Here is a 16,857-nt window from a genome sequence, read left to right as displayed (position 1 = left end):
GTTTAAAAATGCACGTTTTCTATTTGAGATCCTCATTGTTTTTTGGCAGATACTGTTGTTTAAATGCTTCAAACTGAGCAGCTTATAGCTCGGCAAGCTGCAGTTTAAATATGTAGCTTACCCAACACTGACGGTGAACCAATTTCCAAGCTTGGATTTTTCTTTAATGAACTGCGTTGTTTTTGCTGCACTTGTTCATGGATTAAGTCTAATGACGGGTCTCAGAGGGGTTTTAGGAGGTCAATGGTATTCAGTGGGGCTGAGTTTGTTTGTAGTGCATGACTGAAATTTGTGTGAGAAATCAACCACTTTGATTATTTATTGATTTGCATATGATGAACATATGGCTACTGCTGCCACATGTTATTAAATCCATGCAACTAATTTTTCTGGGCTGGCAGATTTCAGATATCCAGGTGAACGGTCAGTCAGATGATATGTCAGCGAAGGAGAAGCTGCTCCTCTGGTCTCAGCGGATGGTGGAGGGTTACTCTGGTATCCGCTGTGATAACTTCACCACTAGCTGGAGGGATGGAAAGCTCTTCAACGCTGTTATACACAAACACGAGTAAGTGCCTCTGTACTACATCTCAAGATTGGGATTTGGCTTGTAAAAGTCTAAAGTAGTAGTAGTCACCAGTGCATTGTCACAGAATTCATACTTTTTTTTTTTGGTGTTTCCTGATATTTTCTTGAAATGTTTATCATTAGTCTGATAGTTACTCAAAAATACAGCCTTCTTTTAGCAATGTTGGAATATAGAAACGCTTCACTCTTGATCAAACTTGTCCTTGATGCCATGGAGTGAAATGTTCTGATCTGAATTCAGCGCATATTTCTGTGGAGATAAATGCCCTGAGCGCAGATGTGTCAAATCAGCGCTGTGCACACCACCGACAGTTTATTCTTGTGGAGTTTAATCAGCCTTTGAAGTTTGAATATTTTAAACTAAAGGTCTTTTTGGTAACACTTTACCTTTATATATATATATGTAATGCACTTAACAATGAATTGCATGATCTCATTAATAATGTAATCACAACTATAATACATTACAATACTTATCTATTTATTGTTTCACCTTTAGAAAGTATAATGCATTACAACTCATAACAAACAAACCTTCAAATATTATAATGCATTTTAATTTTGGTTGCAATTAATTATGAAAAAAAATGTAATGCATTACAACATGCATTATGAAAACTTTTATAATGCCTTTCACATAAAGCCTTTAAGTGTTATTGACATTTCTGTTTTGATGAATACAAAAGGAGATATCATGCAGAGTTTATGAGTAGCTCTTGAATATAAAGTGGTATATGGTTATAATGGGCTGTCGAGCTCAAGAAACAGTTATGAGATGTACTAGATGCACCGTGACACATCATTTTCAAATGTATGCGAATGTAAATGAGATTTGAGAACTATAGCAGAGGACGACTAGATAAAAAAGTTTGTCCAGACAAAGTTTATGTTGGCTTGACAAAGTCTCACTAGAAAGTAGATTTAATAGATTTAAGTCAGGATGTTTTAAGTAAGAAGATGTAAAAGTCAGTAAGTAGCAGTTTTAAAAGCTAAAATAGATTAATGCAATTTTAGTTTTTGGAGCTTGGTGACCCAAACTGATTTTATTGCATGGGAAAGAGCAGCATGTAGACTATTAAAAATATCTTATTTTGTGTTCCACATGGGTTTGGAACGATATGAGCATCAATTAAATCAATGATACAGTTTTTTGTAAGCGGGAAACAACCGTCTACACATGCCACACAGATCCAGGCCAAATGAAAGCTGTTTTTCTGTAATGAGGGTGTGTTCTGTATGCAGACGCGAGGACAAAAGAGAGAAAGAAGAGAATGAATGAGAAAATAGTTTTATAAGAAATGTACAATGAAGGCTGAAAGACAAATACCGTGAGGTGTGGTGCCTGTCGGAGTGGAGACAGGCCTCCCCGCAGGCCAGCTTTTCTGAAACGTTAACATATACCTGCAAAGCCTGGGAACGCCCAACTGACCCTGACACGAAGAGAGAGGATTTGATGCTTTTGTCAGCCAGGAACACCCATAGGATTTGTCAGATCTGCCTCCTTTCAGAAATGAGGAAGAGGCTTTTACAGGCAGCACCTGCATGACAGAAAACAACACTGCAAGTACAGTTTGCTTTCTTTTTTGGAGCTCTCTGGAAACACATTTTGAGAAACTGAAGAGTAACTAGAAGAGATATTGATTGTTGGAATTGCAAGAACTGTATGCTGTATTTGGAATTGCCTTGCGTGCAAGCACATTTTGGGCAACGATGATGCTCAACTTGAAGAGGCGTCTGTCCTTTAAGAAGCGTCGGGCCAGCTCCAGCAGCACTATGGCTTCTGCGAGTGACGTGGAGGACTGTGTGATCATGCTGTGCGAGGATATTCCCTCCGAGAGTTCCCTGGACTCCGGCCGTGGCTCCCAGAGTCCAGGCGCTTGCTCCAGCGGAGACTCTCAGACGGGATACGGGCCGGACTGGAGCTCAGTGGGCTATTTACCAGAGAGAGACCTGAGGCAGATCCATGGAGGCTTCGGGACGGACGATCGGAGCATGGTGGCAGACGCTCAATACCACGCTGGAGAATTTTATGCCATGCCTTCCAGCATACATTTCACAGAGATGCCTGGGTGCTTGCTTCATTTATCACACTTTAACACTTTTTATGGTGGTTTCGATGCTTTAATCATTCGGTGTAAATGTGTATAGTTTGTTCGCCCTCTGTTGTTTGGAGCCGCTCCCATCTCTGGGTATTCATGGCATGTGAGTTATGGCTGCATCCCTCAGGAGACAGATGTTATTTGGATTTATGGAGCAGGTGGTCACTTCAACTGCGTCTCTGAACTCATTATATCCTCTAGTATCAAGCAACATTTATACTTATTATATTGTGCAATATTCAAATCCACTGACTCCAAAGAAGCAAAATGTTCTCATTCTGATTTCATTAAATATTTTTGTTTTAGTGACACTTTACCGTAAGGTTCAATTTGTTAACATTAACTACATTTGTTGCACAAACTAAAACTGAAATATACTTCATGAGCATTTATTAATCTTAGTTCATTCGATGCTTTAATCATTCGGTGTAAATGTGTATAGTTTGTTCGCCCTCTGTTGTTTGGAGCCGCTCCCATCTCTGGGTATTCATGGCATGTGAGTTATGGCTGCATCCCTCAGGAGACAGATGTTATTTGGATTTATGGAGCAGGTGGTCACTTCAACTGCGTCTCTGAACTCATTATATCCTCTAGTATCAAGCAACATTTATACTTATTATATTGTGCAATATTCAAATCCACTGACTCCAAAGAAGCAAAATGTTCTCATTCTGATTTCATTCAATATTTTTGTTTTAGTGACACTTTACCGTAAGGTTCAATTTGTTAACATTAACTACATTTGTTGCACAAACTAAAACTGAAATATACTTCATGAGCATTTATTAATCTTAGTTCATGTTCAACATTTAATAATACGTTATTGAAATCAAAAGTTGTATCTGTTAATGTTTTTTGATGGACCGGAGGTAACATGAACTGTAACTAATATATTGGTATTGTTTAGTTAATGTTAGGCATAATGTGATCTTATCGTAAAGTGTTTGCATTTTTTATGCATTGGATTGCATTTGCAATGCATGTTTTTGTTCAGTGATCCAATGATTTAAACTTTTTACAGTATGCTGCATTTATTACAAAGGTGCGGTCACATTTACTGTTGCTCAGAGAAATTTCATGAGCAAAATCCAGTTACTTCAATAGGAATCCAAACAATCTGGAGTTTTGTGTGAAGACGAAAAGTTCCCCACACAGGTTGTGCTCATGCAAAGTTGGTTATGCAAAATCATCAACAGAAAGATGCTTGGTTTGAAAGTGACGTTTGTGCGTTCTGTGCTTCATACTTCTCTGCTCTATTAACAGTAGACAATGGATTATTTTTGCTTGCAAAATTTAGCCCAATTTTCACTTTTGTTACACTTTAAGACTATTGAGCTCCTAAAATTGTACATGACTATACTCCAAGATGTCTCTTTAAAAAAAGATGAAGAACCATTTTTGGTTCCCTAAGGAATCGTTCAGTGAACAGTTCTTAAAAGAACCATTTTTGTTCTTAGAGTGAAGAATATTTTAATAATCTAAAGAACCTTTTTCCAGTACAAAGAACTTTTTGTGCAATGAAAAGGTTCCATGGATGTTGAAGTTTCTTCTTGGAACCATCAATGCCAACAAATAACCTTTTACCTTTTAACAGTGTAAAAAAGCTTTGTTAAGAAAAGGCACAAAATTAAATGAACATTTGTCCTTTACAAATTCATTTGCATGCATTCAAATATGGTGAATCATGACCCTTTTTGACCCTCTTTGGGGTTACAAAATGACAGAAGGCTCCTCTTCCACGTCCTTGTTTACACCTTTAAGGAGGATAAAAGGTTAAGAATATAAACTTGAAGAGGTAATAGATGTTGTGTGATCTGGATCTCTGCCATCTGCGCTTATATAACAGCATCCAGCTGCTGTCAGAGGCAGTTTATTTCATTCCTCCTTCACGCCATCAGCATCTGTTATGAGAAGAGAATTAGATGATCTGTGAGCAGTGTCACAAACTATCGATAAATAAGCCCCTGTATTTGATTCGTCCCTCCCTTCATATGCTGTTATCAGACAAGGCTACGACTGTTGGCACCTAATTGAGTGAATGTGGTAAGTGATTTAGTGGCAAAAGAGCTTTCCTGTTCCTCTCTGAATAGTTTTTGTGTGGTTTTGTTCCCGGCTGCAGGAGCTGGAGCTGTGCTGGCAGGAGTATTACGAGCTGGTCACCGTTCTTCTCCAGTGGATCAGACATCATGTACTCATCTTTGAGGAGAGGAAGTTTCCCAGCAGCTATGAGGAGGTCGAGGTGAGTCTGCTGTTGTGTGGTCTGGGTTGCTACTAGTTACTCTGTTTGAGTTCAGTTATTGAATGAATTGCAGTCTTCATTATCTGTCTGTGCGTTGCACATTGTTTTTGTGTTGAATTATCTGGGTCACTGTCCTTTAAAGGACCAGATAAGTTAGACACCAGAATATGCTGTGATTTGGAGACTGCATAGAATGCTCGAGTTCTAACTAGTTTAACCAGCAAAATCCATGCTGGTCGACCAGCTTCACCCAATAGGTTTTGATGGTCAGCAACTTGGTAACTAGCATAGAATTTTTATTTTGCTTTATTTTATTTTACAGTTTTATTGCATTTAGTATTATTACAAATGTATTATATTTATTATTATTTTGCATTTATTATTATTTTTTTATTTGATTATTTAATAGTCATTTATTTTATGTGACATTTCACGGTTCAAACTAATATATTTGCATTTTTTATTTTATTTTATTTAAGTATTTCCTGCAGCAGTGCATTACTGTTTTTGCCAAAGTTATGTAAATTAGGCTGTGTCTAGTTTTATTAATTGTATTTCATGTGAATTTATCTTTTTAAGTAACTCTTAATTAGATCCTTATTGTTTTGTGTGAGATAAAATATAGCACTTATTGACAAAATAAAGTCATCTATATCTCTTTATTATGGAAGTCCGTTTCCGCCACTAAATAAAAAATAAAACAAGGTAATTGCGACTTTTTATCTCACAATTCTGACTTTATAACTCACAAGTCTGGCTTTATAACTCACAAGTCTGGCTTTATAACTCACAAGTCTGGCTTTATAACTCACAAGTCTGGCTTTATAACTCACAAGTCTGGCTTTATAACTCACAAGTCTGGCTTTATAACTCACAAGTCTGGCTTTATAACTCACAAGTCTGGCTTTATAACTCACAAGTCTGGCTTTATAACTCACAAGTCTGGCTTTATAACTCACAAGTCTGGCTTTATAACTCACAAGTCTGGCTTTATAACTCACAAGTCTGGCTTTATAACTCACAAGTCTGGCTTTATAACTCACAAGTCTGGCTTTATAACTCACAAGTCTGGCTTTATAACTCACAAGTCTGGCTTTATAACTCACAAGTCTGGCTTTATAACTCACAAGTCTGGCTTTATAACTCACAAGTCTGGCTTTATAACTCACAAGTCTGGCTTTATAACTCACAAGTCTGGCTTTATAACTCACAAGTCTGGCTTTATAACTCACAAGTCTGGCTTTATAACTCACAAGTCTGGCTTTATAACTCACAAGTCTGGCTTTATAACTCACAAGTCTGGCTTTATAACTCACAAGTCTGGCTTTATAACTCACAAGTCTGGCTTTATAACTCACAAGTCTGGCTTTATAACTCACAAGTCTGGCTTTATAACTCACAAGTCTGGCTTTATAACTCACAAGTCTGGCTTTATAACTCACAAGTCTGGCTTTATAACTCACAAGTCTGGCTTTATAACTCACAAGTCTGGCTTTATAACTCACAAGTCTGGCTTTATAACTCACAAGTCTGGCTTTATAACTCACAAGTCTGGCTTTATAACTCACAAGTCTGGCTTTATAACTCACAAGTCTGGCTTTATAACTCACAAGTCTGGCTTTATAACTCACAAGTCTGGCTTTATAACTCACAAGTCTGGCTTTATAACTCACAAGTCTGGCTTTATAACTCACAAGTCTGGCTTTATAACTCACAAGTCTGGCTTTATAACTCACAAGTCTGGCTTTATAACTCACAAGTCTGGCTTTATAACTCACAAGTCTGGCTTTATAACTCACAAGTCTGGCTTTATAACTCACAAGTCTGGCTTTATAACTCACAAGTCTGGCTTTATAACTCACAAGTCTGGCTTTATAACTCACAAGTCTGGCTTTATAACTCACAAGTCTGGCTTTATAACTCACAAGTCTGGCTTTATAACTCACAAGTCTGGCTTTATAACTCACAAGTCTGGCTTTATAACTCACAAGTCTGGCTTTATAACTCACAAGTCTGGCTTTATAACTCACAAGTCTGGCTTTATAACTCACAAGTCTGGCTTTATAACTCACAAGTCTGGCTTTATAACTCACAAGTCTGGCTTTATAACTCGCAATTGCGAGTTATAAAGTCAGAATTGCGAGTTATAAAATCAGAATTGCGAGTTATAATGTCAGAATTGCGAGTTATAATGTAAAAATTGCAAGTTATAAAGTCAGAATTGCGAGTTATAAAGTCAAAATTGCGAGTTAAAGTCAGAATTGCGAGTTATAAAGTCAGAATTGCGAGTCATAAAGTCAAAATTGCGTGTTATAAAGTCAGAATTGCGAGTTAAAGTCAGAATTGCGTGATATAAACTCGCAATTGCGAGTTATAAAGTCAGAATTGCGAGTTATAAAGTCAAAATTGCGAGTTAAAGTCAGAATTGCGAATTATAAAGTCAGAATTGCGAGTTATAAAGTTTAACATGTCTTTATGCTTTATTTTTTTTAAAACGCCTTGTTTTTCATATATTTTACCTTTATTGTAAGCCGCTGTCTCCATTGTCATTTGAACGGCCGGTTGACTTCCTGTTTCTATGATACCACTCCCTCAGAAATACGCAATGGGCTCAGACTGGTTAGCTGGCCCAGTGTGTTGTGATTCGTTAACCGTGTACTGCACGTTGTCCGGGAACTTCTCTAAAGCTGCGCAACATCGTCCCGCCCCTTTTTTTGCATGTTCCCGGGGGCGGGGTTTATGTACATTTCTGGGTTTATGACGTAACAAACCCGGGAAGTAGCTCGTTGTAGTCCCTACCAGCCGTTTATGTAGGCAATAAACTGCTAGCATTTTAAAAGACCTTATCTCCGTTTGCATAGAACTTTCAGCGCCGTAACTTTGCAGACATCGTTTATGCTCAAACAGCAACATTACACACTAACTAATGTTAAAAAAGTGAAATCGCAATCAACCACCCCTTTAAAAAATATACCTGTGATTAACTTGTAGTTTCGCAAACAATGTAAAAGTCGATCCCAACACTGCCAATAGCAGAGAGAGAACCCTATCCTCCTCATCCGATGGCATGTTACTGGAAGAAATCCTTCTTTGCAGAGCATGAGTCATGTCACATGACACCGCATCATGAAGAGCAGCATTCTGGCTCTGAGCTGCTTTGTCTGAGTTTCTATGGCTGTGTCTCCTCAGCGTGGGGCGGCTGTGTGATGCATATCATCCTGATCTGAGAGCAGCTACTTATATTACCTGCTTTGTGAAGCCTATCCTCAATCATGCTAGAGGAATAACAAATGACAAATACTCACTGAACCATCCAGATCTACCTGCTTAGGGTTATCGAGGGTCACGCTTGATATTCCAGCATATGCTGATTACTACGCTGTTACCCCTTAGTGTTATTTTACTGTCAGTGATATACTATTATAGTTTTTGTTATTATTTTGATATGTTCTGCTTTCATTTTAATCTTAAAATGTTAGTAATGTGTGTGTCATTTTTAACACTTTACAACAACCCTCCTTAGTTAACCTTAGTTAATGCATTGCACTAGCATTAACTAACAATGAACAATACATTTGTTACAGTATTTATGAATCTTTGTTAATGTTAGTTAATAAAAATACACCTGTTCATTGTTTGTTCATGTTAGCTCAGGTTCATTAAATAATAAATATTAAATATGTGTCACACTATTAACTAACTATTAACTACGACTTTTGCATCAATTAACTTAATAGATGCAAGTTTTAAAATTGTTATTGTTAGTTCATGTTAACTAATGTAGTTAAGTAAGGTTAACTGAGGAAGTTTATTATAAAGTGTTACAGACAGTTCTTTTAGTTTTTAAGTTTTAGTTTTGTTATTTTAGTACTTCAGCTGAAATAAAATAGGTTACACGGTTCTTTTTTAGTATTTTACGTTTTATTACAGTTAAAGTCTATTTTATTTAAATGAATGAAGATGTGGTTTTAGTATGGTTTAGTCGTAGTTAATGATAATAACCCTGTTACTCCCAAATTATTGCACTATGTTATATATCTGTGGGTGTTTATTTATTAATTTGCTTGTGTGGTTATATTGCAGATTCTGTGGCGTCAGTTTCTGAAATTTAAAGAAACAGAGCTTCCCGCAAAAGAATCGGACAAGAGCCGCTCCAAACACCTCTACCAGTCCTTTGAGGTTTGTACACACGATCAGAATACAGTATATTGTGCTACAATCATGGAGATTTAAACATGAAACATGAGATGTGAAAGTCATTTAAGTGTTTTAAATCTGTATAATGATATGTTTCCTCTGTCTTAACATGATTTACCACCATTTCCTCACAGAGCGCGGTCCACGCTGGTCAGGTTAAGGTTCCTCCTGGTTATCATCCCATTGACGTTGAGAAGGAATGGGGGCGTCTACATGGGGCTATTCTGGAGAGGGAGAGACTGCTCCGGATAGAGTTTGAGAGGTGAGGAAGACGTCTAAAACACAGACCTGTCTTAGTTTGGTCATGGCTTTAAACTGGCAAAAACTGACATTACATCAGCCGTTATAACACAACGAAGGCCATTCTAGACTAATGAGAGCTGCGTGAGAATGATGCGGTCTCAAAACGTATCACTTCAGCACTTAAAATGCATGCATTTTATTGCATTTGATGCAAAATATCAATTATCAATAAGTGGTATCCACAAACAGAGCTTCTGTCTTCACTCTTCTTCTTCATTTTTGCTTCGTGACTTGTAATCAGCTGGTGTTTTGGTGATTTTTAGTTCGTCATAGTATATACGAACACGTGAAAACACTGTTTGTATGTTTTTTCATCACTTGGTTTATTGTTTAATCATTTAAAACTGCCGTAACCACGAACTATGTTTACTGTTCAATATTCAGCAATAACGAACGCCTGTATGAACTACAGTTTCATATGCGAAGCGTTTATACAATCATAACGGAGATCATTTACAGTACATATAGATATCTTAAATGTACTGTAGTAAAAACAGACAACTAAATTATAGCTGTGTTGATGCAAGAAACCTTGAACTGTTTGTCAAATGCTTGAGTTTTTCACAATCAAGGAGAATGGAGCAAAGTGTTTGTGTTTCAGTTTTCGTTATAAAACATTAAACAATTTTGGTTTTGCTTAGTGTGATTATTACAGTTTTAATGATTTTGGATTCTGGCTTTTTATAACCTTCCTAGTTATATAGAGGCTGATGAATCTGTATTCGTCGCATGAGTGATTTCCAAATAAACGTATTGATTGTTCTCTTCAGTTTCTGTGAAGCAGTGTAGCAAGTTTAGCGATTTCAGTGTCGATGAGACCGATAAAAGAATGTTGCGATTAAATTCTGACGTAAATGAAATGAAATAGTTATGGATGTCCATCATCTTGAAGGAGAGGGAGTATCATAAACACCAGGACACGTCCCCTGTCACAAGACAATGCTGCTTCTTGCTGGACGAGAGTAATATGCAGCACACAGTTTCTTTATGGACTGTGGAATGACTGACAAAGCGCCACAACAACTTCATTCTGGCTGTGGTTTGGTCTGTCCGAGTCCCATGACAGGATTATGACAAGAAAGACATGCTTTTTATGCATTTTGGGGAGAGTCTTGCATGCTGTTGGACTGTAAAAAATGGCCTTTTTGACAGACCCGTATCGTTTAGAGTATTTGCTTCGTCGTGGAAAACTGTGAGTTTCTTGCTTGTTTTGTTTAGTTTTTTTTTTTTTTCAATTACTTGTAACCACGTAACCACGTCCGGGTGATTTTTAATGTCTTACGAAGTAATTCCCCATCATATTTTTCACATTTGTATTATTTTAGTTTCAAAGTTTTTACTGTATTGAAAATCCTGTCTCTTCATTTTATTGCAAAATCTTCCAGTCGTTTGTGTAATAGTCTCGCGTACATCAGACCTTTGACTAATCGGCGTAATGTCTGGTCCTCATAGCAGCTTATTCTGACCACCAACTGCCAATTTAGAAAATAAAAATGTAATTGAATTGTCTGTGCACTCTGATCATTTGCAGGTTAGAGCGTCTCCAGCAGATCGTCAGTAAAGTGCAGATGGAATCAAGCATGTGTGAGGAACAGCTCAACCAGACTGAGTCTCTACTGCAGACGGTGAGATTATACATCCTCAAAACACACTTATATAGTTACTATTCGGTCAAATGTGACCCTGCAGCACAAAAGCAGTCTTAAGTCGCTGGGGTATATTTGTAGCAATAGCCAACAATACATTGTATGGGTCAAAATTATCCATTTTTCTTTAATGCAAAAAATAATTAGGATATTAAGTAAAGATTATGTTCCATAAAAATATTTTGTAAATTTCCTACCGTAAATATATCAAAACTTAATTTTTGATTAGTAATATGCATTGCTAAGAACTTCATTTGTACAACAACTTTAAAGGCGTTTTTCTCAATATGTAGATTTTTTTGCACCCTCAGATTCCAGATTTTCAAATAGTTGTATCTCGGCCAAATATTGTCCTATCCTAACAAACCATACATCAATGGAGAGCTTATTTATTCCGCTTTCAGATGATGTATAAATCTCAATTTGACCCTTATGGCTGGTTTTGTGGTCCAGGGTCACAAATGTGAGTGTAAACTATGAAGTTGCTGTATAAACTTTGCATTGTAGTGACTTTGACTTTTGTTGCAGGATATCCGTCTCCTGAGTGCCGGGAAACCAGCGCAGCACACGGTTGAGCTGGAGAGGGATCTGGACAAAGCCGACGGCATGATCCGGCTCCTCTTCAACGACGTTCAGCTGCTCAAAGACGGGCGCCATCTGCAGGCGGAGCAGATATATCGCAGGTGAGTCCATACGACTATAGTGGAAAACCTTCTTCCAGTAGACATCAGTGCATTAGCTTTTTCCCCGCCAAACACAGAATTTTCCGTGTTTCTGTGTTTTCACTGTTATACACTCGGGGGCGCTATTACGCATCTCCTGAATGAGTCTAGAAAGTGCCGATCAAAAACACAGGCGAGGAAGATGCAGAAACGAGCGATCTCATATGTAAGCATATGCATATGAAAAATAATGTGATCATCAACAATAAACAGCATATAAATGAAAACTGAGTGAAATGTCGATCCAGAAATTGGTAAAGGCCTGTGCAAGCTTTGGGAGTACTGATGGAAACCATCTACTGCATCTTTGCTCTGATCATCGTACTGAATCTGATCCAGATGTAGTATGATGTTGATGAAATTGCTCAAAATGTTGCTTTTTTAACAAAACTTACCTACATTCAAGTGTTGATGTTTTGCATGTTCAGATATTCATACAAAAACATATTCTGGGGGCCATGAAATTTTACTGAAAATCGTCAAAAATGCAAAAACGCTGGCGGGGAAAGAGTTAAAAAAGGATATTTCTTTCCCTTTTGGACCTACAAGTAATTCTATTGGATGAAACAACTATGGAAATCTATTACAAATACTGTAAGCAAACCGAATGACAGCGGTTTTCTTTTCTCAGGGTCTACCGCTTACACGAGCGCTTGGTGAACTTGCGCAGCGACTACAATCTGAGACTCAAGCCCAGCGTCAGCACGGCCTCTCACGTCTCCATCACACACATTACCCAGAAGCCTGTGCAGCGCGCGCGGCCCGAGCTCGATGAGGTCACCCTGCGTTACGCGCAGGACCTGTTATCCTGGGTGGAGGAGAACCAGCGGCGGATCGATACGGCCGAGTGGGGCATCGATCTTCCCTCTGTGGAGTCTCAGCTGGGCAGCCACAGAGGACTTCACCAAACCATCGAGGACTTCAAGACTAAGATCGAGCGCGCACGAACAGACGAGGTACTTTAAGTTGTTTACTTTTTTATTACTTTTTTCATGTAGACTCTTACCTTTTCGAACTACTTTTCTTAAATTATTGTTTATGTATAAAATATGCCCTGTATGCTAAAGTCCATTATCTTTGAAGCATATTTTAATGGACTGTGATGTCTTCAACTCCTCCTAGACTTTTCATTTGACTCTTATGAAGAGATTTTGTGATGAAGTGAAACCAGATTTAGTTTTAGATTTTTTATCAAAGACAAAAATTTTTTTTTTAATTGACCATTTTTTTGTTGTTCTTTTATATTGTTTATTTGTTTATTTACCTTTTTCACTTGTTTCTTGTCATGAATATAGCCATGGTAGCTGACATGGTGCTAAATAATAAACAATCAAACATACGTATTAAATTGGCCTCAACCATAATTTTTAACTTACCATATAACTAACTATAGTAATTAACAAAATTTCAAGTAAAAAATGAATATGTATGAATAATTAAAAGTAATTTACAAATTAATAATCAATAACAAATTACTACTACTAAACTACTATAAGTATATTCAACTATACCTTCATACATACTGTATGCTGATGTAAAGCAGTTTGTACAACTATTTTGCAAATCTCAACTGCTTGATTGTTTATACTGTCACAAAATATTAACTGCTATCACATAGCTCTATATTTAAAGTTGAATATATAAACATATCCAATTTTACCAACAGATATACAGTATTTTCAAGCAAAGCAATATATACAATATTGCAAATTTTAACGGCTTGATTTGTGGCAAAATGTAAACTGAATGGTCAGCCATTCACTAAATGTGATCATAAAGGCCCATTCACATAAAGAATGAAAACTATAAAGATAAATATAACTGTATTAGCAGTGTTATCAATAGACAGTAATATTATGTTTATTATAAGCTGGAGTATTGTTGCCTGCCACTTTAAATACTCGAGCTCTTTAAAGCAGGATGTATCCTTATTGGCTGTCAAAGTCTTTATTGTTCATCAGCTGGGAAAAAAAAAAAAACTTCTGAAAGTGACTCCACCGATATCATTCCTCTTTCTTGTTATCTTTATAGTTGTGGTGTGGACTATGCTATTCCCATAGAATTAAACAATTATAAAAACTTTATAGTAAACTTTATAGTCCTTGGTGTGAGCAGTCCTTACGGCATTAAGAAAAAAGGCATGAAAAGCTCAATACAAATAAATTTGATTTTACAAAAAAAATGGATAAATGCATTTCCTAATTTTACTTCGAAGAGCTTTAGATGGTCTTTTGTGACATCTCTTCCTCTGTGTGTGTTTCAGAACCAGCTCTCGCCTGCAAGTAAAGGCACATACAGAGAATATCTGGGCAAACTGGATCTGCAGTACAACAAACTGCTGGTGAGTGTTTTAACCGGCAGCTATTAAAAATCACTAGGCCTTGCAGAGTGTCAGCATACGTCTCTCTTCTTCTCTAGAACTCCTCCAAGTCCCGTCTGAGAAATCTTGACCAGCTGTATAACTTCGTCAGCGCCGCCACCAAGGAACTGATGTGGCTTAATGACAAAGAGGAAGAGGAGGTCAACTACGACTGGAGTGAGCGCAACACCAACATGGCTGCAAAGAAAGAGAACTACTCAGTAAGTGCAGAGCCAAAAACAGCATTTTATACTCCTGTTTCTTTGTCTAGGGTTAGGGGTTTGCCTGTTGCTCATTATAGTTTAACCAGGTGTAAATGGAGAATACTGACAGTTTGGATTGTTCTTCATGGTCTGATTAATTCCTCAGGGACTCATGCGAGAACTGGAACTTAGAGAGAAGAAAATCAATGGCATCCAGGCCAGTGGAGACAGACTCATTAAAGACGGACATCCAGGCAAGAAGACTGTTGAGGTACAGAGTCAACGATTCATGTTTTTAAAAGAAGACATGGTAACACGTTACTAAAAGCCTTTGTGTATAATGCATTACAAAGGGTTATTAAAAGGTATAATGGATGATTATAATTATTTATAATGTGCATTGTAATACATTATATCTTACATTTAAAATGCACAGTGTAATGTTGAATTGATAAGTGTTATAAAGTATTATCTGCGCTTACAATTATTCATGAGATCATACAATGCATTATAATGAGGCATAAGGAATGCATTAAAACTACTTTTATAATGCATTATGCATAAAGGCATTAAGTAAAATGTTACCAAAGACGCTTCTGCTCACCAAGGCTGCATTTATTTGATTAAAAGTACAGTAAAATTGTGAAAAATTATTACATTTTTAAATAGCTGTTTTCTATGTGAGTATCTGTTAAAATATGTTTTATTGCTGTGAGCAAAGCTGAATTTCCAGCATCATTACTCCTGTCTTCAGTCTCACACGATCCTTCAGAAATCATTCTAATATGCTAATTTGCTGCTCGAGAAACAGTTCTGATTATTATAAACCATTTTGAACACTAGTGTGTGTTGTAAGTGTTATGTGTGTGTTGTGTTGATCGTCAGGCGTTCACCGCAGCTCTGCAGACGCAGTGGAGCTGGATCCTCCAGGTGTGCTGTTGCCTTGAAACTCATCTCAAAGAAAACACTGCATACTTCCAGGTACAGCATCAATATCATGTAACCATGTGCAGTTCTTTGTTGGTCAATCATGTATAAGCAGTATTCTTCTCTTTCTCGTCCTGTTTTACCCGTAGTTCTTTGCTGATGTGAGAGATGCTGAGGAGAGGATGAAGAAGATGCAGGAGACCATGAAGAAGAAGTACATGTGTGACCGCACCACCACTGCCACTCGTCTGGAGGATCTACTTCAGGACGCTGTTGTGAGTTTGCTTTTCATTGTCAGCAGTTGGCTTATAAAAACTAAACTGTAATGCTAGTGTTTGTTTTGCAAGTGTACAGTTATCGGTACAGTAGAGATTGTTTACTACACACATTTAATGTAATATTGCAACACTGATGTCACAATATTGTAGCACAATTGGAGAAATAAATACAATTTATAAAGCTAATTTTCTGATGAAAATTGTAATTGTGACTTAATATGTGATTTAAAATAAACAAGCCACATTTGCTGTGCTTGTTTGTAGGGCTGAACAGTTTGGCTAAAATGTTGTGAAATGAAATAAAATAAAAAATTAAATGAAAAAATTAAATAGTCAATCAAAACAAAATAAAAAATATTACTATTGTAATATTTCACTAAAATAAAAAATACAGTATTTAAGAAACATTATATAATAATAATAAGTAGTAGTAGTAGTTGTTATATTAAATAAATATAAAATTGACTGAATCAAAACAATAAGAAATAGTACTATTGTAATAGTTAAGTAAAATAAGAAATAATAATAATAATATTTATTTATTTAACATTACACCTGCAAAATTATATCACTAATAATTATGGCTGTTTTAAGTTCTTCATTTTCAAACATTAAACCATCAAACTTTTATTTTAATGGAAAAACATTTCTTATAACGGTATTAAAATGAAAAAGTTAAATTAGTAAGTAGCTTTAAGCTAACTAAGTGAGTTTGACCACAGGAGGAAAGAGAGCAGCTGAACGAGTTCAAGTCTGACATCGGCGTTTTGAACAAGAGAGCCAAGTCCATCATCCAGCTGAAGCCGCGCGACCCCACCAGCCCCTTCAGAGGCAAGCGGCCCATCCAGGCCGTGTGTGACTTCAAACAGATGGAGGTACAGACTCACTGGCACTAGTGTTCATTTTGTCAGCTATTTTCAATTTTAGTCTTAGTCCCGTGTTTCAGGTTTTAGTCAATGAAATCTTAGTCACATTTTCGTCATGCTGTATGATGATTAAACTGATAAAAATTATTTTTGCTCAAAATTATTAGCATAATGATTGTTGTCATTTTAGAAATTTACTTTAGCATTTCAGACATTGCACTTTCACCAGTAAGCACAAATCAATAGAATGTGGACACATACATGGTGTATTTTACCTCATCTAGTGTACTGATTTATTATAGGCTTTTTATTATATAAATAAATTCCAAAGACTTATGCACTGTCTCTGTCTACATTATAAAAACTGGTAAATGAAAAATATTATAACTAATTCCAATAATAGCCTATTTCTCTATTAAAACAACAGCGG

At 36.7% G+C, this 16,857-nt stretch overlaps 1 protein-coding gene across 1 annotated transcript in view; it reads left to right on the top strand.

Moving 5' to 3' along the window:
- plecb (plectin b) overlaps positions 1-16,857 on the top strand; it is an 82,522-nt gene that overhangs the window by 39,456 nt on the left and 26,209 nt on the right. The window contains exons 6-20 of the mRNA XM_016519553.1: positions 402-568; positions 2,283-2,583; positions 4,807-4,926; positions 9,010-9,105; positions 9,258-9,385; positions 10,958-11,051; positions 11,601-11,755; positions 12,426-12,750; positions 14,058-14,135; positions 14,213-14,374; positions 14,523-14,627; positions 15,242-15,337; positions 15,433-15,558; positions 16,284-16,436; positions 16,618-16,655. Coding sequence (XP_016375039.1) covers positions 402-568; positions 2,283-2,583; positions 4,807-4,926; positions 9,010-9,105; positions 9,258-9,385; positions 10,958-11,051; positions 11,601-11,755; positions 12,426-12,750; positions 14,058-14,135; positions 14,213-14,374; positions 14,523-14,627; positions 15,242-15,337; positions 15,433-15,558; positions 16,284-16,436; positions 16,618-16,655 — 2,144 coding nt within the window. The remainder of the gene's footprint in view (positions 1-401; positions 569-2,282; positions 2,584-4,806; positions 4,927-9,009; positions 9,106-9,257; positions 9,386-10,957; positions 11,052-11,600; positions 11,756-12,425; positions 12,751-14,057; positions 14,136-14,212; positions 14,375-14,522; positions 14,628-15,241; positions 15,338-15,432; positions 15,559-16,283; positions 16,437-16,617; positions 16,656-16,857) is intronic.

Source organism: Sinocyclocheilus rhinocerous, unplaced genomic scaffold, assembly GCF_001515625.1.
Source record: "Sinocyclocheilus rhinocerous isolate Xijiao unplaced genomic scaffold, SAMN03320098_v1.1 scaffold1470, whole genome shotgun sequence".
Lineage (NCBI taxonomy): Eukaryota > Metazoa > Chordata > Actinopteri > Cypriniformes > Cyprinidae > Sinocyclocheilus > Sinocyclocheilus rhinocerous.
Note: the sequence above shows the minus strand (reverse complement) of the source record. Positions and strands in the feature narration are given on the sequence as shown.